Genomic DNA, 23,567 nt, shown 5'->3' on the forward strand with positions numbered 1-23,567 from the left:
ATCAGTCTATAGTGACGAGGACTCTAGACTGCTAAGTGAGCGCCGTCTTTCGGAAGAGACGTTAAAACCAAGGTCCTGACTCTCCGTGGTCATTTAAAATCCCAGGATGTCCTTCGAATAAGAGTAGCCTGGCCAAATCTGGCCTGTCCATCATGGCCTCCTAACCCTCCCCATATCATAATTGGCTTCATCACTCTGTCTCCTCTCCACCAATCAGCTGGTTCGTGGTGTGTGGTCTGGCGCAAAAGGCTGCCGTCGCGTCATCCAGGTAGATGCTGCACACTGGTGGTGGATAGGGAGATTCCCCCCATTGTGTAAAGCGCTTTGAGTGCCCAGAAAAGAGCTATATAAATGTAAGGAATTATTATTATTATTATTATTAAACACAATCTTTTACAACAAATACAAGTGAACTGTTTTATAGAAATAAGATGAAAAAAGCCAAAAATTCAGGCTGTGCTTCCAGTGTCCAGTCTAATAAGAAAGTACTTGGAAGGAGAAAAAAAAAAAAAAGTAATGATTTTTTTCTGGGGTAATTATGCTGGGAAGGATCAATTGGAAACACTCAGTATGACAAAAACCCCCTTCCCCTCTAGATCAATTGCACATAATTTCTAGATCAGCTCAAACTAATGTGTTTTCTATTGGCTTCAGCGAACCACGCTAATCTCTGGCACAATTTCACGGCTACATGTGCGCTCGCGAGTAGAAAGCCATCTATTTAAAAACTTGGGGCTGAACCATTTTTTTTTCCCCCTCAGTTGGAAAAGATCAAAATAAACATGCTAATCTCCGCCATTTGCATATTTTTGCACACGTGGTAGCCTTGATGTGAAACTCTCATCTTACCCCTCCTCTCCGCCCCATGTTCCTTTGAAAAACTTCAATTGAGGGCAAATGCTAACTTAAGGTCGCTTTTGAAGTTATTCGCATCTCCCCTCACGTGTCACCTTGCGAAAATGGCTCATCCCCTTCGTCTCCTCTGCAGAACCGTGCTGTATAATGCCATAGGTGGGGAAAAAAATGGATTTGGTCTTCATCTACGACTAATGGATTAATATGGAAATAGAACAAAAAGACCCCCTGGGTGCCGTGTTCGCTCTTATCGAAAGTGCAGCAAAACACAACAATGAAACTTTCAAGTCTCAGGGCCAAGGGGAAAGGCATTGCCGTGGATTAATAAGACACTGCCTTGTGTACGAAGACGAAGAAAAAAAGTGAAACAAATACCCGTGCTCTTTCAGAAGACACTTGAAATGAGAATCTGCCCATTATTGAGATCATTCTTTGGTCTGTGAGGGGTGTTTAAGCTGGTGGTGATGGTTTGGTTTAATGAAGACTCTACTGGAATGCAATGATGAAGGGATGACAGGGAAAGTTTGACCACCGGCGAGTACCTTAGCTGACCTGCACCTACAGGAAGACTGTTCGATGCTGAGCTCAGCTCCACACATTTCTGTTATTTTCACGCTTCAGCAAGCCGACAGCTGAGGAATTACTAGACTATTGAATGAAAGTTGGATGGAAGTGATTCGCAATGCTTATATAACATTGAGCAATGAATAACTAGTGACAAATCACTGAGGTATTTGAGAAATAAAGCATCTATTGTTATCTGCATACACTTGAAATGGTCCTGAAATGAGAAAAAGGGTGATTGATCATTTTGCTCTTTGGAAAACAATGGGATTGTGGAAAGATGGGTGTTGCTAACAACATGAAGGAAGATTGACAAATGGATGAATTCAGGAAAAATAAACGTGACACTGATAGCATTGCTCCTAGTGTTACCACCGCCCTAAATAAATGCTAGCCCCGCCCTAAAATACTGATAGATTTGCACTAAAACAATAATAACCCCTCCTAAAGGACTGATAGTCCCGCCCCCTGAAGGACTGATAACCCTGCCCTAAAAAACTGATAGCCCTGCCCTAAGTGACAGATCCCGTCCTAAAAGACTGATAGCCCCGCCCTAACGGATTGATAGCCCTGCCCTAAAGAATTAATAGTCACGGCCTAAAGAACTGAAAACTCCACCCTAAAAGACTGATAGTCATGCCCTAAAGGACTGATAGCCCTGCCCTACAAGAATGAAAGCACTACCTAAAAGAACTGATGGCTCCACCCTAAAGGACTTATAGCCTTGCCCTAAAAGACTGATAGTTCTTCCCTAAAGGATAGCCCTGCTCTTAAAGACAGATAGCACCACCCAAAATAGCTGATATTCTCGCCCTAAAAGACTGATAGTCCCACCCTAAAGGACTGATAGCACCACCCTAAAGGATGACTAGTCCCACCCCAAGAATAATAGCCTTACTCTAAAGGATGAAAGCCCCACTCTAAAGGACTGATTGCCCTGCTCTTATGATAGCACCACCCTAAAGGACTAATAGCCCTGCCCTAAAGGACTGATAGTCCCGCCCTAAACTAAAGGACTGATAGCCCTGCTCTTAAGGACTGATAGCAACAGCCTAAGGGACTAATAGTCCTGCCCTAAAAGACTGATAGCTCCACCCTATAGGACTGACAGTTCTTCCGTAAAGGATGAAAGCCCCGCACTAAAGGACTGATAGCCCCACCCTTAAGGACTGATAGCTGCACTCTAAAGGACTTATAGCCCTGCTCTTAAGGACTGTCCCGCCCTAAAGGACTGATAGCCCCATCCTAAAAGACTGATAGTCCCGCTCTAAAAGACTGATAGCTCCACCCTAAAAGACTGATAGTCCCGCTCTAAAAGACTGATAGCTCCACCCTAAAAGATGACTGCCTTGCCCAAAAGCAATAATAACTCCACCCCAAAATGAATGATAGCCCCGCCCCATAGGAATTCGATGTGACCAGAAGTGAAATGTCATTTTGAGGGGGAGGGAGGGTTATGGTATTCAAACAAAGTTTGAGGGAAAATTAATTGTTACTAAATTATGAAGTGAACAGATATATCATTAACAATAGCTAATATATATTTGTAGAAAAAGAGTCAATTTTGATTTCATGGCAACTTTAAAAGCCATTTTCGGTTTTATTCTGAATGATGCATACAGTTGAAGTCAGAATTACAAGCCCTCCTGAAATATTAAAATAAAAAAAAATGTTATAGAAAATACTGTGAAAAATTCCTAAATCTGTTAAACATAAAAAAAATATCAAAATAACAGGAGGGCTAATAAATTTAACTTCAACCGGCTTCATACAGATTGTGAGCTAAATTTTTTCACCCTTTAAATTCTCAATTGGATTGAGATCCCAGCGTGCCCACTCCTGGATCTCAACAACGTGGAGCTTCATCTCTACACTTGGGTCACTGTCCTGGAAATTAAATCATCTCCCGAGTCGCAGGTGTCACAAACAGAACTGGGTTTTCCTCCAGGATTCACCAATGCTTTGCTGCATTGACTTCGGCACACTTCACGCTCGAGATGGTGCACATCGACTGGCGAACACCATCTATTTTGATGGCCGAAAGCTTGATTTTGGAGGCTCTTCTTCTTCCATCTGGCTTCAGACTCTGGCCTTCTGGCAAACCGTAGCTGAGATGTCATATGACATTTTCAACAGTGCTTTCTTTGTCACTCTTCCATAAAGCTGTGACTGGTGAAGCTCCCAGACAGCAGTTGCTGTTTCTACACTTTCTGCAAATCGTAACCACTCAAGCTTGAGCCTCCTTCATTGGTCTTCAGTGTCCTCCTTGCATGGCCAAATCCATTATCGGGTATATTGGAAGCCATGATTTCCCGTTTCTTTTTTATCGATTGATCTGTATTCCAAATGCAGGAGCTAAGCCCTTACATGCAGTCCTCTTCAGTTGTATTTGACTTCACATCCTGACCTATAAGAGGAGCCTTACATTTGCCAAAATTAAGTGAGTTTTTCCTTTAAACGAGTTAAATAATCTGCCCATGAGGCGAGCAAAAATAATCATGTCAAGAGGAAAAACAAGACTATTTTGCTTACCCCATTGGGCATCACTGTAAGGAAAACTCGCTTCATTTTGGCATCTTAGGGCGTTTTCACACCTGCGTATCGATTCAGTTGTTCCGAAACAGATTACAAATGTTACATTGTTGCTCTTTGCTCTTGGAGCGGTTCACTTTTGAGGGCATCTGGAGACTCGCAAAACTTCCCGCCATACTCATAATTCTCTCTTCATATAGCCATATGCCTTTATATATCCATAAAACACTGTGATATAACCGCGCTCGGATCGTATCGCTTTCTCACTGCAATCGATCCGCTCCAGAGTTCGTTTCAATCAAGCCGAGACCACCTCAATCAAGCGATCTCGGAGCAATTGATTTAGCGCAGATCCAAGAGCGATTGGCATATATGAAACCACCAATCGAACCGCGCTAACTGGGCAAACATTCCAAAACAAAAGTGTAGGTGTGAAAGCACCCTTAGTCTTTAATACAAGACAATGTTTTGCTCATCTAGAAATGCTCCTTGATTTTTAATAAAGGTAATGCTGCGTTCACAACAGACGCGAAACGCGCATCAAGCGCGAGTGATTTACATGTTAAGTCAATGCAAACGCGCGAATAGACATCCTGCGGCGCGAATGGGGCGGTGCGAATAGCGCGGGCCGAATTGAGCGTTTTTCGCGTTTGACGTGCTTAACAAGAGTTTCGTGCGAATCTCTCGAGTTCGAAAATCTGAACTTCAGCGGACATTTGCGCCGCATTAACCAATCAGATGCTTGCTCTTGTGGGGGCGTGATTGTGACGTAGAACCTGTTAATGGTGTCCCGGGGGAAATCCTCCAGGCGACACCGACAACAAGTCATCAAACTGGGCTTGGCTCAGTCAGAAGCAATGCTGAAAGCCTCCGTCAACCAGCTTCAGTTTCTGGAGGAGTTTATGAGCTCACAGAGCTGGATGCACCTCTGAAAGCATGTAGTGCACTCAGACAGGACCCTAAACGTATCGACGCTGTTTTTCAGCCTTCATAAAGCACATAAACACTGTTATTTTCTCAATAAAATCCATGTTAGCCGTTTAGCTATGAAGCTAGAGTCACCGGGCAGACAGAAGCCCTGCCCATCACGCGAATCTGCGTCTGTTTTGAAGTGAATTTCGACACGCGATTGAAGTGGATATGACGCGCGGATGAAGCGAGTAAACTCAAATGTTCACGAGGCTATTTACACGCGAATAGCGCAATTTATCCTAGCGTTCCGCGTCTGGTGTGAACACAGCATAAGAACTTTTGCAACATATAACAGGGTCTTCTCACTACCAGAAAAATAACAGCAGGCATAAACATAACTTAAGCACAACTGATATCAAGGTTTGTTTTTATTATTGAAGTAAAAGCTCCGTTACAGAATAAACAGGGACTTTTCTACTCGATAACATAGCAGGAAGTTCTCAATGTCAAGAAGGAATGTCAACATCCACATGAATGCTCATGCAAAAAAACAGTTGATGGTGGTATCCCTGTTAAGCATTTGCTCCCAGACGATTACTTTGTGCCTGTAGTGACCAATTCCCAAATACGCCTTCATCATCAAGTGCCCGAAACGCACGGCGGAGCTTGAGCGCGAAGAGTTATAAAAAAATAATTATATCTTGACGACAAATCAAAAGAAAACGAAAACAGACCTAATGACGATGTGTGACGACTTCAGAAGCATTGCACAGCGCATATTGAAATCAAAACATACAGTCCTTACACCGCTTCAGTATTGAGAGTACTCCTTGGTTTGAAGTTTAGCCACGATACGTTCCAGTTGCCTCTTAGCCTCGCACTGAGGGAAGTTGCTCATCTCGTAGTATTGTGGAGCGATTTTCACCAGCCTGCAGGATGAGAAGACACGCAAAATGTGTACTCCACTATGTTTAATTGTAGTGCTGTTTACACCTGGTCGACTTTACGCATTTTCTGTAATCAAGATAGCTTTCCGATTTTTCTTTTACAACAATATATCTGGGAAATATTGCAGCCAACGTAACGGTAAGAAAACCAGTAAGAAAACTGTGACTCTAAAGTGGCTACAACTGGAAACCCCTACAAAATCTGAATGGTTGGATATGATATGTAATCTTCAAAATAAGGAGAGGATGACTTTTTCTTTAAAACTACAAATGGACAAATACCTGCAATATCAGGAGAAATGGATTGTACTTAAGCCTTTACACAGTGCAATCTGATTACACTGATTTGATTCTACATGTATTTGTTAATGTGACCTGTAAGGAAATATGTGATCAGTCAACTGTTCATTTAAGTTCCGGTGTTTTATTGTATTATTTATTTTACTTATTTTTTTTTTAAATCAATTATTTGTATTTTTTTCCTTGTTTTTTTTTCCTTAAAAAAAGAGAAATAAAAATAAAGTATTACAAAAAAAGATAGCTATCAGATTTGTGAAAATGGCTGTGTTTACATTGTGTAAATGTGTGTGCGCTAAACATATGACTAAAATGTTCAAATCACACACTATATCCAAATTTAACTAGATTACGGTCATTGGGCAAATTAGGGACGATCACGCGATTGGAAATGTGGCCCGATCATGCGGTTTCAGACTCTATATCAATCCGATGTTACCTCCCAATCAGGACTCAGACATACATGTGTATTTAAATAAATATTCTCATTATTTTTAACATCTATGGTTATGCAGTGGCACAAACCTAGTTAGACCTTTTGACTTCACACAGAAACAGCTGTGCAAGTGGCATGACATTACTTTGTCGGCCTTTAACCAATAGCGTCTTTGCAACAAAGTAGAACATGGAAGCAGCTTGAAGCGGAAGCACGAGTATGTCTGCTGTCTGGAGGTTTTATGAAGTCGATGACGACAACATTACCATAGCAATCTGTGAGATGTGCAAACTTGGGATTGCCTGCCGGGTGTTTTGAGTTTAGGTGCTGTTAGTTTTATATTAGATTTGTTTTATATTTAATGTTGCACTAAAGTCCAAAAGTGAAGAATTGATGTTATTTATTACTTGACTGTTCAAGCTACCTCTCAGAAGTGCTGTTTGTTAACGGAGTTGTTGAATGTTAAAATAAGGTGGATTATATAAAAAAATAAGGAACATCCTGGATCTGTTTCTTCGCTCTTCTTTATTCTTTTTTTATGTATTATAGAAGTATCTGATTGGGTTTTGGTATCGGTGGATACTCAAAATCAAATGATTCGGATATGGAGAAAAAAACCCTGATCGGGACATCCCAAGGCAAAATTAAAATAAAATAGAAATATGTGCAATACATCATTCAAAACTGTAAAGGGTTTACATTAGTTTGTGACACACTCCTAAAACCAAAACATTTTGTTTTATATAAAAAAAAGTAAATGAATGAAACGCTGTCTCTTATTTTTCCTCCAAATTCACAAAGCAAAGCTTCAACTGGTGCAAAGACGCATCTTTGTTGTTAATGCTGTAATTAAATATAAAGATTGCAATTTAATTATATATCAATTAATGAGCTGTCTGAACCTAAATAAAAAGGAAAAACAAAAACAATTGTTCTGGTGTTTTCCCTATATATGCGCATATATGTTTTTATTATATTTGTTTATACATATGTATGTCAAAATATGTGTATACTTGTGTGTCAGTGTGTGTGTGTGTGTGTGTGTGTGTGTGTGTATAATAAGGTTTCATTGCATCTCAAGGGGTTATCCTTTAAATCAGAGTTCACCAAACGTGTTCCTGGAGGGCCGGTGTCCTACAGATTTTAGCTCCAACCCTAATCAAACGCACCTGAGCAAGCTAATCAAGGTCTTATCAAATACACTTGAAACATCCAGGCAGGTGTGTTGAAGCAAGTTGGAGCTAAACGCTGCAGGGACACCGGCCCTCCAGGACCGAGATTGGTGACCCCTGCTTTAAATAAATTGAAAGTTGACATTTGCACGGTTATATTGGTCTTATAGCCTTTAAAACACTTTATATGTGCTGATTGTTTTACAATTTAGGAGGAATAATATTTAAATATGAGCATTTAGACCGGTCCAGTTTCATCTGGAACCAGTCCCAGACCACCTCCTGAAGCAGTTTAAGCAATCAGATATACAGCTGAAGTCAAAATCATTCCGTTTCAAATATTTCCCAAATGATGTTTAAGAGAGCAAGGAATTTTTCCACAGTATTTCCTATAATATTTTTTCTTCTAGAGCAAGTCTTATTTGTTAATTTTTTTAAAACCAGTTTAAGGTCAATAATATTAGCCCCCTTATTAATGTTTATATATTAAACATATGTGTTAAACATAAACATATTAAACATGAACAATATTTGTTTTCTACTGTCTACAGAACAAATCACTGTTATACAATGACTTGACTAATTACCCTAATTTGCCTAATTCACCAAGTTAAGCCTTTAAATGTTACTTTAAGCTGAATATTAATATGTTGAAAAATATCTAGTTAAATATTATGCAGTGTCATCATGGCAAAGATAAAATAAATCAGCTATTATAAATAATATACAGGAGGGTTAACACTGTACATCCCTTCGGAGGGCATTTATACCTTTTTTTTAATGCATGAAGCGACCAGGTGTAAACAGCCCGTTGCAAAAACAACGCATTAATCAACACATTTGCATGCGTTTGAGCTTACCATTCGGGCTTTATATCAGTGCAGGTGCGGATGTAGTTCTTGGTGGTCAGCACAAACTCGTTGTAAAGCACCCACTCGGGCTTGTGGTCCAGAACGGTGGACGGGTGCAACTGGACCACCTGGTTGTCCTTCACTGTGAGATAGTGGCCGGTGCGCTCCAGGTGAGCAACCTGATAACACAAGACACGCAAATGAACAAATAAATCAACCAAACTCTGGTGTTACTTCAGGCGGTGTGAGGATGTGGAGATTAACCCATGCAATCAGTCTCAATAAACGGCCCACTCAAACAGACGTCGGCAACAGAACGCTGGGTAATTCTTACAACCATGGTGCAAATTTGTCTCAGCGAAGGTTAATGTTGACAAATATTTCAATATTAAAGGAGTAATTCAACTAGTCAGGTCGCTTGTTTCAGGCCTTCGATAAAAGCGCCGTTTATTTTTCGACAAGCGTGGGATGGAAATTGCCTTGATTTCTTGTATGCGATTAAATGGTCACACTTTGACAGAAAGCTGTGCATTACATTATCAAGCTTGAGTGATTCTGGATTGCCAACAGACAAGGATTTTAATTCAGACAGAAGGCAGAAATCAAGGTTAAAACTAGATGTACTGACTTTTAAGCTTTTAAGCAACAGGATCAACTCAATGCATGGCTATAATGACTTTTATTCTGTTATCTTCAGTTCAGTCCAATACCTAACTGTAGATTTAAGTTGTTACTAGGGCTGCACAATATATTATTGTGAAAATTATTGTTATCGCGATAAAACGCATGTGCAATATATGCATCGCACACACGTGTTATAAATCACATTTGTTTTATGCATTGGTTATCTAAATTTGACCAATCAGATGGGGCCTTACTATCTTTATCCCCGCCTCTCCAGTAGTTACTGTTCTGCTATTGGGTGGAGTTGCCCAAATGTGAACACAAAGCTGAAAATAAACACTTATGGGTGGCGTCAAGACGAGACAGGAAAACAACAACAGCCAATCAGAGGTTTTTACTCATTTATGGTGTTTTAAAGACACATAAATGCTTCCACCTTGACACCATTTTTTAAGTCCGAATTAAAATAATTTTTAAAAATATCTTCAAACTGTTTATTTTTATATTATTTAATAAATAAATGATTTAAAAAGCATCTAATAAAAATAGCATTTTTGTTGGAAAATGTTTTATCGTAAGAAATTATCGCTACTCTCAACAATAAATTACATACTTTTTCAATATGAAAAGTCAATTTCCTATTAGGTTTACACAACAACAGGTTTTCATATGTATTTTTAATCATTTTTATTTTTTTTGTTTTTATATTACTTTTATTACTTTTATTATTATTATCATTATTATTAATATTATTAATATTATTATTATATTTTGATGTTTTATATATTATTTTATGACTCTTATTGTTATTATTATTTGAATCACTATTTATTATTACAATATTGTTATTTTTATATACATAACTTTAATGATGATTATTTTAAAAATTAGCATTTATTATTATTATTAATATTATTATTATTATTATATTTTTGCTATTTTTATATATTACTTTTAAAATGATGAAGATGATTATTTAAATTATTTACATTATTTATTATTACCATTATATTTTAAAAAATTTTATATATTACTTTTATGATGATTATTAATATTAAATTATTTGCTAAATTTAGCATTATAATTTTTTGTTGTGTTTTTATGTTACTTTTATTATTAAAATGAATTGCATTATTATTATTTCTTCGTTTTTGATATATTACTTATGATGATGATTATTATTATTACTATTAAAATTATTAAATTGTGTTGTGCTTTTTTGAATTACTTTTATGAATATTGTTATTATTACTTAAATTATTAGCATTTTTACTATTATTATTATTATTATTATTATTATTATTATTATATGTTTGTTATTTTTATATATTAATTTTATGATGATGATGATTATTATACTTATTTTTTAAATAATTTGCATTATTATTACTATTATATTTAAATTATTTGCTTTATTATTATATTTTTTACTTTTTTAATACTTCTATGATTAATTATTTTAATTTGAATTGTTTGCATTATTATTATTACTAGTATTATTTAAATTATTTGTATTATTATTATTATTATTATTATTAATATTTAAATTATTTGCATTATTATTATTATCATTTAAATTTGCATTATTATTATTATTTAAATAGTTTGCATTATTATTTTTTTTAATTATTATATTTAGTTGTGTTTGTTATATATTACTTTTATGATGGATGATTATTAAAACTATTTGCATTTATATATTGTTATTTTTTAAATATTACTTTTATGATTATTATTATTTAAATTACTTGCTATTATTAATTATTATTAATATATTTGTATTGTTTTTTATATATTTCATTATTATTATTATTATTATTATTATTATTATTATTAAAGTTTTACTGCCACTACATTATTTTGACGGTTTTATCTGTTGTTTTTGGTGCAAAAGTTTAAAAGAAAATGTGGAAAGGCCTTTTGTAAGCTGCCATTTCTATCATATATGTACTTTTCGCTAAATATAAAAAAAATAAATCTAACCAAATAAATCTCTGATGGGAGACTTTAACCTTTGTATTTGTGGTGATCTACATCCACAAACTGCTGCATTACTCACAGAAGAAAAGCGAAAACAATACAAAGCAAAAAGCAACTAAATATATTATTAAGTTCTGGCATATTTACAGACCTGCATGAAGAAGCCGGTGACCAGAGCGCGGCGGATGTTGATGTAATAGTCTCGGCTGGTGAACTCTGTGCTGCGTCGGGGTAAGTTGAACCGGTCCATGATCCGAGAAAGCTGCTGCCGCACATTATCAGCCGACATCAGCGAGCGGTAGTTGATGAAGTTATCGTAGCACCATTGCACCGACTCGTGGTCTTAAAACAGAACGGTTTACACATTAGAAACAGGTTACTGTGCACTTTCTGTTTGTTTTAAGTCAAACTCTCAGATTACATCTGTCTGACGTATTGAGTGTGGCTAACATATAGATATAGGTAGAGAGACAGAGACGAGACAGATGGATGGAGATTTAGATGGGTGGATAGGGATAGAAATAGGGATGGATAGATGTACAGGGATAGTGATAGAGATGGGTGGATAAGGACAGAAATAGGGATGGATGGATGGATGGATGGATGTACAGGGATGTGAATGGATGGATGTACAGGGATATGGATGGATGGATGTACAGGGATATGGATGGATGGATGGATGGATGGATGGATGGATGGATGGATGGATGGATGGATAAGGATAGAAATAGGGATGGATGGATGGATGGATGTACAGGGATGTGAATGGATGGATGTACAGGGATATGGATGGATGGATGGATGGATGGATGGATGGATGGATGGATGGATGGATGGATGGATGAGGATAGAAATAGGGATGGATGGATGGATGGACAAGGGTCAGGGTAGAGATATGGATAGATGGATAGGGATTTGGATGATAGATAGGGTTAGGATATAAATGGATGGATAGGAATATGGATGGATAGGAATAGGGATAGGGATATGGATGGATAGAGATATGGATGAATGGATAGGGATGGAAATAACGATGGATGGATAGGGATAAATATAGGGATGGATGGACTGATAAGGACAGATAGAGATGGATGTATAGGGATAGAAATAAAGATGGACAGGGATAAAGATAGGGATGAATGGATGGATAGATAGATAGATAGATAGATAGATAGATAGATAGATAGATAGATAGATAGATAGATAGATAGATAGATAGATAGATAGATAGATAGATAGATAGATAGATAGATAGATAGATAGATAGATAGATAGATAGATAGATAGATAGATAGATAGATAGATAGATAGATAGATAGATAGATAGATAGATAGGGATAGATGGATTGATATAGAGATGGGGATGAATACCTGGATGAATGGGGAAATGAATAGGGATGATGGATGAATGGATGAAAGAGATGAGGATAGATGGATAGGGATAGAGATGGGGATGGACAAAGATAGAGATGGAGATAAATGGATGGATAGATTGGGATAGAGATGGGGATGGATGGGGATATGGATAGACAGATGGAGATAGAGATATAGATGGATGGTCGGATAAACTTTGTTCTAAGATTAATTATCTGTAACACTGCTAATTAAAATCATTCTGAAGCTTAAATTCATTACTGTACTGACAAATTAAACTGAAATTTGCAGCTTCACATCAACATCAAGAAACTCCAATGCCTGTTATCTTGCTCCATCTAAGCAATGGCTACTGTAAAAGACTGAGTGAAATGAGAGAATCCCCATGGGATTTTGAGAGAAAATATGCATGCTGAAGTGAGGGATGAGCCACACTCCAGTCTTTCTGAACAGTTTTAATAGCGCACTGCCTCGCAGGCACTCAATCTGATGAAACAAATCATGATTTTGGCCACCTACAAAAACAACCTGAAATTAGTTGTAATATATGTAGGCAATTAGGCTAATTAAAAATGGGGGAAGGAATCATGTCACATGGGCTCAAGCTGCAAGTGTGTGTGTGTGTGTGTGTGTGTGTGTGTGTGTGTGTGTGTGTGTGTGTGTGTGTGTGTGTGTGTGTGTGTGTGTGTGTGTGTGTGTGTGTGTGTGTGTGTGTGTGTTTTTGCAACACATCAGGACACAAATGTGTAAAATGACATGGGTATTACAATTAGATGGTGAATTATGAGAACATTGACTGTCCCCATAAATCACAAAAAAATCAAATGCATGTGTGAGTGTGTGTGTGTCGTATATACATACTCTGTTTGAAGGCGTGGTAGACGTTGAGCAAGGTCAGGTGGTCCCCGTCGATGTGGGCGAACCTCATTTTGGACTCATCAGCAGCCTTCTTAGCTTCGGTGGGACGCACAAAGCACTGTGGGACTAAACAAGGTTGGTATGGGCCCCAACATAGCCGCCCATAGGGATGAGTCAAGCGTTCACCCAGACAGGACACAAGGCCTAGTTCTGAGGCTAGAGCACGGCACAGGGTACGGTACGCTACACCAAACGCACGGGGCGGGGGGGAGAGATGCTGCTCTGCTTTTCATTTGCCTTTCTGCAAGAAAGAGATGGCGGCTGTGGAAATGATGCTAAATCTGCGGTTTGGTAATCTTCCCGTGGGATGAGGTCACTTGAGTCAGTCGCGCTTTAATGATGGTATTTGTGTTTGTTTAAAACCCATGCAGGCTACACATAACGTTTACAATTAATTATTTAAAATTTACATAAGCCCATTTATTTGGACTAGGGTTGCCAATACTGGAATTCATTACTAATTGATACTGAAATTTTAAAAATGTTCATTTCCCGCTGACATTTGAGCACTACTGAGCACATTCTTAATCAGCGCTGATTGGCCATTGTGTTCATGTGCTCAACAGAAATGCCTGTGATTGGCTGTGAAGGTCATCAGTTCACCGAACTCCCCACTGTTTACTGAGTGTAACCACAAATAGAGGGACACTGGGGCATTTTAAAGCAGCGATTCATCAGAGGATCACTTGTATGTCAGCTTTTCGGCCAGGAGTCACCAATTTTGGTTCTGGAGGGCCGGTGTCCCTGCAGGGTTTAGCTCCAACTTGCTTCAACACACCTGCCTGGGTGTTTCAAGTATACCCAGTAAGACCTCGATTAGCTTGTTCAGGTGTGTTTGATTAGGGTTGGAGCTAAGATCTGTAGGACACCGGCCCTCCAGGAACAAGTTTGGTGACCACTGTTTTAGACAAACTAGCCGAACGACGTGACTTTAAAATGCTCCAGTGTCCCTGTATCTGTGGTTACACTCAGTAAACAGCGGTGAGTTCGGTGAACCGATGACCTTCAAGGCCAATCACAGTCTTTTCTGTTGAGCACGTGGACACAGTGACAAATCAGCACTGTTTAAGAACTTGCTAACAGCACTCAAATGTTAGCAGGAAATTGACGTTTTTAAAACTTCAGTATCGATTGGTATCAAATTCCAGTATCGTGACAACCCTCATTTTGACTACAGTTTTAGCCAAACTAATTAAAAGGCAACCAATATAATTAAATCAAAATTGACTGTTCTCATATAAAACATCCTATTGTCATGTCATATTCACATTCAAAGCTGCTATTGAGATATTAAAATTAAGCCGAATGTCTGTCATCATATTAAATGTAGTCATAACCATAAAAAAAAATAATAATAATAATTTTGTTAATACAGCCTATAAATGTGTAGTTAGGCTACTAGACCGCCCTCAGAGATCACGCCTCACTTTGATAAGCGGGAGAGAAGGCTTTTTCACGGCACTGAATGCTGATTAGAAAGACATGTCTGAAGTAAAGTTATGTTTTTGCTATCAGAAAGTTTGTGTTTATGTTAGCAGGAAGTTGCTAGAGCACAGTGAAGCATGCAGTCATTTTATTGTAGATATGTGGGTTTTATTTTAATTGTTAAATTACAAAAAATAAAAAATGTCCAAATAAACGCATACATAGTTCTAGTGTTAAAAATATAAACCAATTATTTATAATGAGCTGATGAATTACAAGAAACTAATGCATCTAGTGAAACTAATGAAACTTATGTATCGATTCTTTTTTTACGAAACAGGGATTAAATTGTTTATATTAATGTTAATATTAATGTTATGTTAATATTGTTGCTTTGTTCTTGGTGTGGTTTATTCCAGTGCGGTTTATTGCGGTTCATTGCGAGTTTATGCTTATTTTGCAGAGTCCCGCTCAGATGATGTGCGTCCTTATTTTAATTTATGACGATGCGCAGTAAGACATTATAAGTGAAAAGCTGTGCTTTAATTTTAACACCCACAGACATCATCACCAGATATAAATCAGAGGTAAGACTCTCTCATACAAAGCAGTTGACTTACGCATTAGAGGCTTTACATAATATAGAGAACTAACAGATAAACCAAGACAAATAGTTAATAGTTCAGCATGCTTTCACTTTCGTATTTGACATGAGACGCACATTTACAGGTAGGAATGACATCCCGCCCTTCTCATATTACCATATAGCCCTATATATGCCTATTACATATATATCGTATCGGTTTAGATCGTATTGCTTTCTCACTACAATCGATCCGCTTCAGAGTTCGTTTCAATCGAGCCAAGATCACCTCATTCAGGCGATCTTGGACCAATTGTTTGGGCGTGGATCAGAGCGCAATTGCTGGATTCACATTTCCCAAACTAACTGCACTTACTAGAGAAACGCGCCAGGTTATGAAACAAAATTTTAGGTGTGAAAGCACCCTAAGACAATGATCTACCTAAGACCGAAGCGGATAATTCTGCTTCTATTACAGCTCAAGATACTGTTCAGATGTTGTATTTCAAGACATGTGTCTTTATTTTTCTCAAACAATACTGAAGGATTATTTTCTCTCATATCTCATCTAATTTTTTTGTTTTGGTTTGAATTTAATTATATTTAGACTTTCTTTATTGGTGCTGTAACAGAAATATCTCCATTGCGGGATGAATAAAGGTATCTCTCTTACCTATGAAATGACATCTTTTTTCAATAACAGCATAATCCAAATTGATGGACAATTTTCAAGCAATTCAAATACATAAACCTAAAATGTAGGCTTTTTCATCCTAGTTTGCTTGATCTATGTTTTTTAATATGAAAATCTTCCTGGAATTATTTTTCAGGTTCAGTCAGGTCAGTTCAGGTCTGATGCCTGAATGTCTAAGCGAAAGCAAGCGAGCTTTTAAGCAATCCTATATGTCTGCTCTCCCCCACCCCTTTGCATCACGGACATTATACAGCTCAAGTGCCATCCTGACCTGGCAGAGTTGCAGTGTGACACATTAAGAGACTGTTTGTAAGCACTTCCTCTGAGAGTCGTTCTACATAATGGCTTCATCTAAGCAGATAAATATATAAGCAGACTGTTTATGCAACCATTATGATTAACCTAAAAGTGCATATGCAGACACTTAAAGGGATAGTTCTTCTAAAGATATTGAACATGCACTCGTTATTTACTTTCTCTCAAGTGGTTCCAAACCTCAATGAGTTTCTTTCTTCTGCTGAAAACAAAAGAAGATATTTCGAAGAATGCTGAAAACCTGTAACCATTGACTTCCATAGTAAAAAAAAATTTATAATAATATGGAAGTTAATAGTTACAGGTTTCCAGCTTTATTCAAAACATCATCTTTAATGTTCAACAGAAGAAAGAAACTCGAACTGTTTTGGAACAAGTGAGTAAATAAGAATATAATGGTTGAACTATCCCTTTAAACATAACACTAACACTTTTGCCGAGAGCATACGGATCAAACTGTTGACTAAAAAACGAGTGAGCTACAAATAATTAATGCATTATAAGATTGAATGATGCTCTAATAACTCTTAGATCGTATGCAGGTTTCACGTGTGCACATGAGCAAGTACTACCTGATAGCATAGCGGTGATGGAGAGGACTTCATTGGAGCAGTTGAAATCGCAGCTGGCGATGACCATCTTGGCCAGTTGGGGGTCGAGAGGGAATTCGGCCATCATGGAGCCCAGCTCTGTCAGGTCACCGTCGTCATTCAGCGCCGCAAGATAATTCAACAGCTCCAGGGCTCGCATTAGGGTCTCGGGAGCTTGACAGAGAGAGAAAAAAATAAATATACACATACAATATTATATTACATAGATTTAAGTGAATTAATATAATGCAAAAAGGCACTACAAAAAGCTCTAAAAAGTTTTAAAGGGGACCTAATAAGCAAACGTCACTTTTATAAGGGGTTGTCTGCCAACAGTGTATAGATATAACCAGCCTCAATAATAATGTATTAATTTTATTTTTATGATCAGACTAGATAAAAACAGCCTGCAGAGTCACTTTGATTGACATTCTCCCTTTGTACGCATCATCAGAGGGGGAAAGCCCCGCCCACTAGTCACCATCTCTCCTTCAATAGCAAAAACCAAACTTGATTGAGGCTAGTGGGCTGAAGGTAAACATTCCATGGGTAATTTCCTAATTTATATAATAATATTTAAAAATTACTAAAAAATATTGCTTTATATTAACTAATACAGTATTTTTTTCCATTTATAAAGAACTTATTACAGTAAAAACAGAACAATCTCATTCATAACAACAGAATTACACTAGTTTTTGCCTTGATTTGCTTGCTGATGTCTTTTGCATAGTCTTTTATCCGTCAAATGATTCCTTTACAACACTTAATTTCAGTTTGACATGACAATCAGTGTGTTAAAGGCATTCGCTCCTACTTTTCTCCATCATTCTTACTCTCCTCTTAGATGAGATGGTGGGCCAAACCACCAAAGGTTACAATGGGCTAAATTTGGCCTACGGGCCATACTTTGGGCATATCTGGCCTGGGGTCTTAATTATGTTTATGAATCTGCCACTATGCTGACACACAGGCATCTTAGCTCCGCCTTCTACTGAAAAAGAACACAATCTCATTTGCATTTAAAGCGACAGTCACAGAATGTCACAGAATTTGGATCAAAGCCTAAAAGGGTCAGTTTCAGAGTAATAAAACATTATTCATGGGGTATTTTGAGCTGAAACTTCAGACACAGGACTTCAGAGGGTTATTTTACATATTTAAAAAGGAGCTTGATGGGTCCCCTTTAAGCCTTCACTGTGGATATAATATTGGCATTGAAACCACTAGTAGGTGGTTGCTAATCCCTTGTTTAAAGGGATAGTTTTCTCAATTCTGCTGAACACTAAAGAATATATTTTGAGGAAAGCTGAAAACTGTTACTATTGATAAAGGCATAAAGGCTGTTTTTGTTTTGTATGCATAGCTTTAATGATATGGTCATTCAAACTCCATTCTTATAAGCTAGATGAATACTTTAGACCAGGGGTTCTCAACTGGTTTGGCCATGGGACCCACATTCTTACACGGTCATCAAGCCGCGACCCAAGATTTTAGGAACTATAATACAATTTTAGGAATTATAATTACTTGTATTTATTTGTTAACATACACAAGTAGTGACATATAAATCCTAATAAAATCACCAAGACTTAAAAATAAACTATATTTCATTGCTGTCATTTAACAAAATGTATCAAATTACAGAGTAAAAGCGACAAATACTGTAAACAGTGGTTAGGGTAAGCAAAGGTTCATTTACCATGAACTAAACTGTTAATAAAACATGTTGTCTAGTTTTTAAATGTCGTTTTAATTTAGAAGGTTTCGTGCTCTCTTGTGAGAGCACCTCACTACTTATGACACACTGAGTGTTTTTTTTTTTTCGTCGTCAATATATGTAAATCCATACTTTACATATTCGGGGTCCTACTAGAGCTTTGACTTATCTGTTGCTATAATTAAATAAAATTTCATTTGTCAAACAGTCGTGCACGCATTTTAAAATAAAACTCAAAATAAGTTAAAAATGTAACTTTTGTTATTTTTTTGACCACATACTCCGTGACCCACTGAAAATGTTTCTGCGACCCACTTTTAAGTAGTGACCCACCAGTTGAGAAACAATGCTTTAGACTAGTGAATGTCAAACGAAGATGAACAAAACCAAAGTCAGCTTGCACACCATTAAAAACTATTATAAAATGATCAGAGATAATTATGACAGTCTAGTAATAGTTTTTGTTGTTTTTACAAATCCCCAACCCTCTGCATCTTGCTTTAGCTATCATAGTATAAAAACCACGCACAAAAGAAGCAAATGAAAGGCATTTGCTCACAGAGAACTGAGAGTCCTTTGGACAACAAACTTTTAATTCAAGACAAAGGCGGCTAATTTTTCATCTGACATGCAAGCCATTCCAAACAGCAGCGCCACTAATTCAATTACAGGGAGGAACCTCTACTTAATGCATCAACACTGGTCACACACCAACAAATTCAATTACTGACCTTTGGCTCTAGAGAGTTTGGCTCTAATGACCAGTTGCATGTTAACTGAAAATTAGCATTGCCTTAGGTTTGGAGGAGTTTGCTGAATAGGATGAAAGACTGCGGCCGTCTTCATCAATGAGTCAGGAAAACTTCATTTAAAAAAAAAGAAAGTGCAGCGGTCAGTTTCTTATTATGAACGAGTATTGATCCCGTATATCAGACATACTTTTTCCATTTGTTTTGAAAGGACCCAGCACTGCTCGTGCTAAAGCACGTCAAAATTAAGTATAGGTGCACCACAGTGAACCGGACTGGAACAAAAGTAATTTACACACAGCGGACACCACATCAGGAATAAAGCACAGAAGAGAACGTGTTGATGTGTTAACTGAAGGCAAAATCAATGAGGGCAAAAGCTAAAGGTACAGTAAAGCAAGGAAAGTAGAAGAGAGCTTTTGGCAGATGTCAACAGGCAAATCGTTCGCATTGGCTTACAGGTGCCTGCTGTTTTTCCATTTGGCTTCTTGTGTTTCTGGCTGAACGCATACTTACTGAACACAGGTCAACACATGGACAGGTCATAAGCTAAGCTTCCCTGGCAATGGAACACTAGATTTGTCAAACATTACTCGTAGCATATTCATTTGCATCATCAAAATGTTCCCAGGGAGCAATTTAAAGTTTTAAAATACTTCAAAAAATTGTGTTTGTGTGTGAAAGTCCAATTGTATCTACATTTGTTATTAGTGTTCTTGTAAGAAGGTAAACGCAGAGGTAAACGTATTTATTTAAGTCATTTGTTTCCTTTTGTTTGCTTATTTATTCAGCAGTTTTCACCATTAGTGGGTGGGGTATTAATAAAAATTGTAGTTGATTGCTATTCTCGTCCATAACAATGTATGCAAGGTTATTTCCACCCCTTTCATAAATAATTGGATAACAAAAAGTGTTTATGAAAAAATTAAAATAAAAAAAAACAACAAAAAAGAAAATGCATTACAAACAATTGTGAAAAGTCTCTTGGTCACTTTTAAGGAAGGTTCATTAGTTAATGCTAATTTATTTACCAACAAGAAATAAGAATAAACTATACTTATAGGATTTATGAATTATAGACAGGGCCAGACCGAATCTACAGATATTTTTTCTATTTTCACACAAAATTGTGTTTTAAAAAAAAAAAATGTAAAGCATTCAATTAGATCCACAAAGCAAGTTTCCCATATATCTACTAAAAAAGATTAAAAATAAAACATTACTGTACAACATCTGTTGATCTGCATACCAATCATCACAAATACTGCAGAAGACCTACTGGAGCCCGCATGGAGCCAAGATTCTCACAGAAATCAGTCGAGTTTGGTAAAGGAAAAATCATGGTTTGGATTTACATTCAGTGTGGGGGCGTGCGAGAGATCTGCAGAGTGGATGATCAACATCAACAGCCTGAGATATCAAGACATTTGTGCTGCCCATTACATTACAAACTACAGGAGAGGGACAATTCTCCAGCAGGATAGCACTCCTTCTCATACTTCAACCTCCACATTAAAGCTCCTGAAAGCAAAGAAGGTCAAGCTGCTCCTGGATTGGCCAGCCCAGTCACCAGATATGAACATTATTGAGCATGTCTGGGGTAAGATAGAGGAGGAGGCGTTGAAGATGAACACAAAAAGGTCTTGATGAGCTCTGGGAGTCCTGCAGGAACGCTTTCTTTGCCATTCCAGATGACTTTATTAATCAGTGATTTGAGTCATGTCAGAGATGTATGGATGCAGTCCTCCAAGCTCATGATGGAGTCAGACACAATATTCATTCTGTCTCCACTGCAGCAGGACTTTATATTCTATACTGGACATTATTTCTGTTCAGTGATGAGACTTTTGTCTAAGCAAAGTCTGATCTTACTGTCCTAATTAAATAATTAGAAATCAAGGCATGATCATATTTTAAAATGTGTAATCTAGAGGTCTTTGCCTTTCAAATAAGCCACTTCTGATACCAAATGATCAACTAGAAGTTATTAGTAAGCACATTAACATTAACAGATCCTTATTGTAAAGTGTTATGAGTCTCTTTAATATTACACAGGCATGAATCTAGTTTGGCAGTCAAATGCTTCAGCATGTAAAAAAAAATGAACAAGAATGTGAATATTTAGGACGAATTGAGATCTTTAGGGTTGTGAACCTTTCAGAAAAGCCGATGAGCCAATCACATGGAAACGTTCCAGTTGTTAACGATTACAAGTATGGCCATCATGCAGTTTTAATGAACGTCAGCATCAGACTTCACATCGCATTAAAGCAATTACATGATCAAAGAAAGTCTACTGGTCTGCTAAGGAGAGAAGTTTGCTGCCTTCTCTAGCACAGAGCACCACTCTGAGGAAGGATTCAGAAAACTTTTTCATTTCTATACCTGGTGGATCCATGAAGTCAAAGTGCACAAGGTCATCGATACCGAGCTTCTTGAGCTGTAGCACCACAGAGCCCAGATTCGACCTGAGAATCTCAGGGTAGGTGTTATCCTGACAAGAGAAAGGAAAAGGAATTAGCTGATGTTCTCTGGTAATACCCTTAAGCTGCTGCGAGAGGAAATATTCAAACTTGAGTTGACAAGAACACTTGCGATGTTGTTTACAAAGGCAGCTCCCTTGTGACAGAACTACTAAAGACTAAAGGTTTGTGGATTGACCAATAAGCATCCGACCAATTTGAGTGGTGTCAAAAGGACAATTCAGTCCACAATAGATCCAAACAGCCTGTATTGTGCCAGATCACCCAATATCTGTGTCTATTGACACCCAATAGGGCCGGGACACTAAACTAAAAAAAAAGGGACAGTTCACCCACAAATTTTAATTCTGCCAGTATTTACTCATCCTCCACTTGTTCCAAAGCTGTTTAAGTTTATTTCTTCAGTTAAACAAAAAGGATGATATACCGAATAATGTTGGGAAAAGAGCCATAGACCTCCTTAATATTTTTGTTCCTACTATGAATGTCAATGGCTGCTTTTTTAACATTCTTTAATATATCTTGTTTTCTGTTCAAAAGGAAGAAATTCATAAGCTTTAAGAGCCACTTGAGTGTGAATAAATGGTGAGAAAAGTTTAATTTTTAGGTGAACTATCCCTTTAATACAGAGCAATTATTAAAAAGGCAAAAACTAAATACAGTTTGCTTTTCAGATGCCCACACAGGCCTGTCAAGATAACTGTATATATGCATGAATGTCAATGCACCTGAAATAATTGGGATATACATTATTGTTGTCATTACATGCCACTGATTACATATTGATTTTAATATTGCAGGTATAACTTTTCAAAGTGTTTCAGTTATATTAATGAAATTGTTTAACGACAACAATCTCAATATATACAGTAAATTAGTATTGCAATTTACATTTTTTATTCTCAAATTGCTTTGATTACTTTTATTATCCTCATTTCTATAGCACTTTGAATAAAAGCTTATGTAAAATGATTAAATGTAACATTCATAATAATAAAAGAGATGTCAAGTTCAACGGCAATAAAAAAAGCTAAGCTTTAACAAATATAGTACTGTGGTTATTACACAAAAAAACAAACAAAAAAACTTATGGAAAAAAGCACAATATTAAACTAACAGAGACTTGCATTGACAATAGGGCTGCACAATATATCGTTTCAGGATCAAAAATTGCTATGTGCAAATGTCACATCGCAGGATGTGCAATGTTGAGTTTATATAATGGTATTATATTTGAGCATAAGCCATAATTCCAAAAATATGCTACTTGTGGATTTTACCCATAATAGAGTGAAAGTTTTTCATCTGCATGTGTTTATAAGGCATATGACTATATAAAGGCAAACTTTTCCAATTGTAACTTTAATGAAGAATTATTTTACTTACCTATTCATACAATAAAGACTATACAGTCTTAACTTGCATTTGATTATTAATTTTTTGTACCTGAATACTTTTCTCAAAAAGACTCTAGACTTCCCAAAGAGACAAAGCACTGTAGCTTTAACTTTTCTTTGCTCTACTGTATCAATTTAAATCGTTTATT

The 23,567-nt window shown here is 37.0% G+C and overlaps 1 protein-coding gene across 12 annotated transcripts in view; it reads right to left on the reverse strand.

Annotated features, from left to right (window-relative positions):
• Positions 1 to 5,262: 5,262 nt before the first annotated feature.
• Positions 5,263 to 23,567, reverse strand: part of dhx15 (DEAH (Asp-Glu-Ala-His) box helicase 15) — a 53,062-nt gene continuing 34,757 nt past the window's right edge. For 2 of the 12 annotated variants that reach the window (XR_015494570.1, XR_015494569.1), the window contains exons 9-14: positions 21,924 to 22,032; positions 17,052 to 17,243; positions 13,406 to 13,520; positions 11,322 to 11,512; positions 8,576 to 8,745; positions 5,274 to 5,792 (exon numbers count right to left, since the gene is read on the reverse strand). Coding sequence is in view for 2 of the 12 variants with exons in the window: in NM_001115141.1 (NP_001108613.1) it covers positions 5,675 to 5,792; positions 8,576 to 8,745; positions 11,322 to 11,512; positions 13,406 to 13,528; positions 17,052 to 17,243; positions 21,924 to 22,032 (903 nt within the window). In the remaining 10 variants the exon portion in view is untranslated. Of the gene's footprint in view, positions 5,793 to 8,575; positions 8,746 to 11,321; positions 11,513 to 13,405; positions 17,244 to 18,386; positions 22,033 to 23,567 lie in introns of those variants that run through there. The other 10 variants (XR_015494568.1, XR_015494562.1, XR_015494565.1 and 7 more) reach the window with 9 other exon arrangements.

Source organism: Danio rerio, chromosome 7 (assembly GCF_052040795.2).
Source record: "Danio rerio strain M-AB ecotype USA chromosome 7, GRCz13ab, whole genome shotgun sequence".
NCBI lineage: Eukaryota > Metazoa > Chordata > Actinopteri > Cypriniformes > Danionidae > Danio > Danio rerio.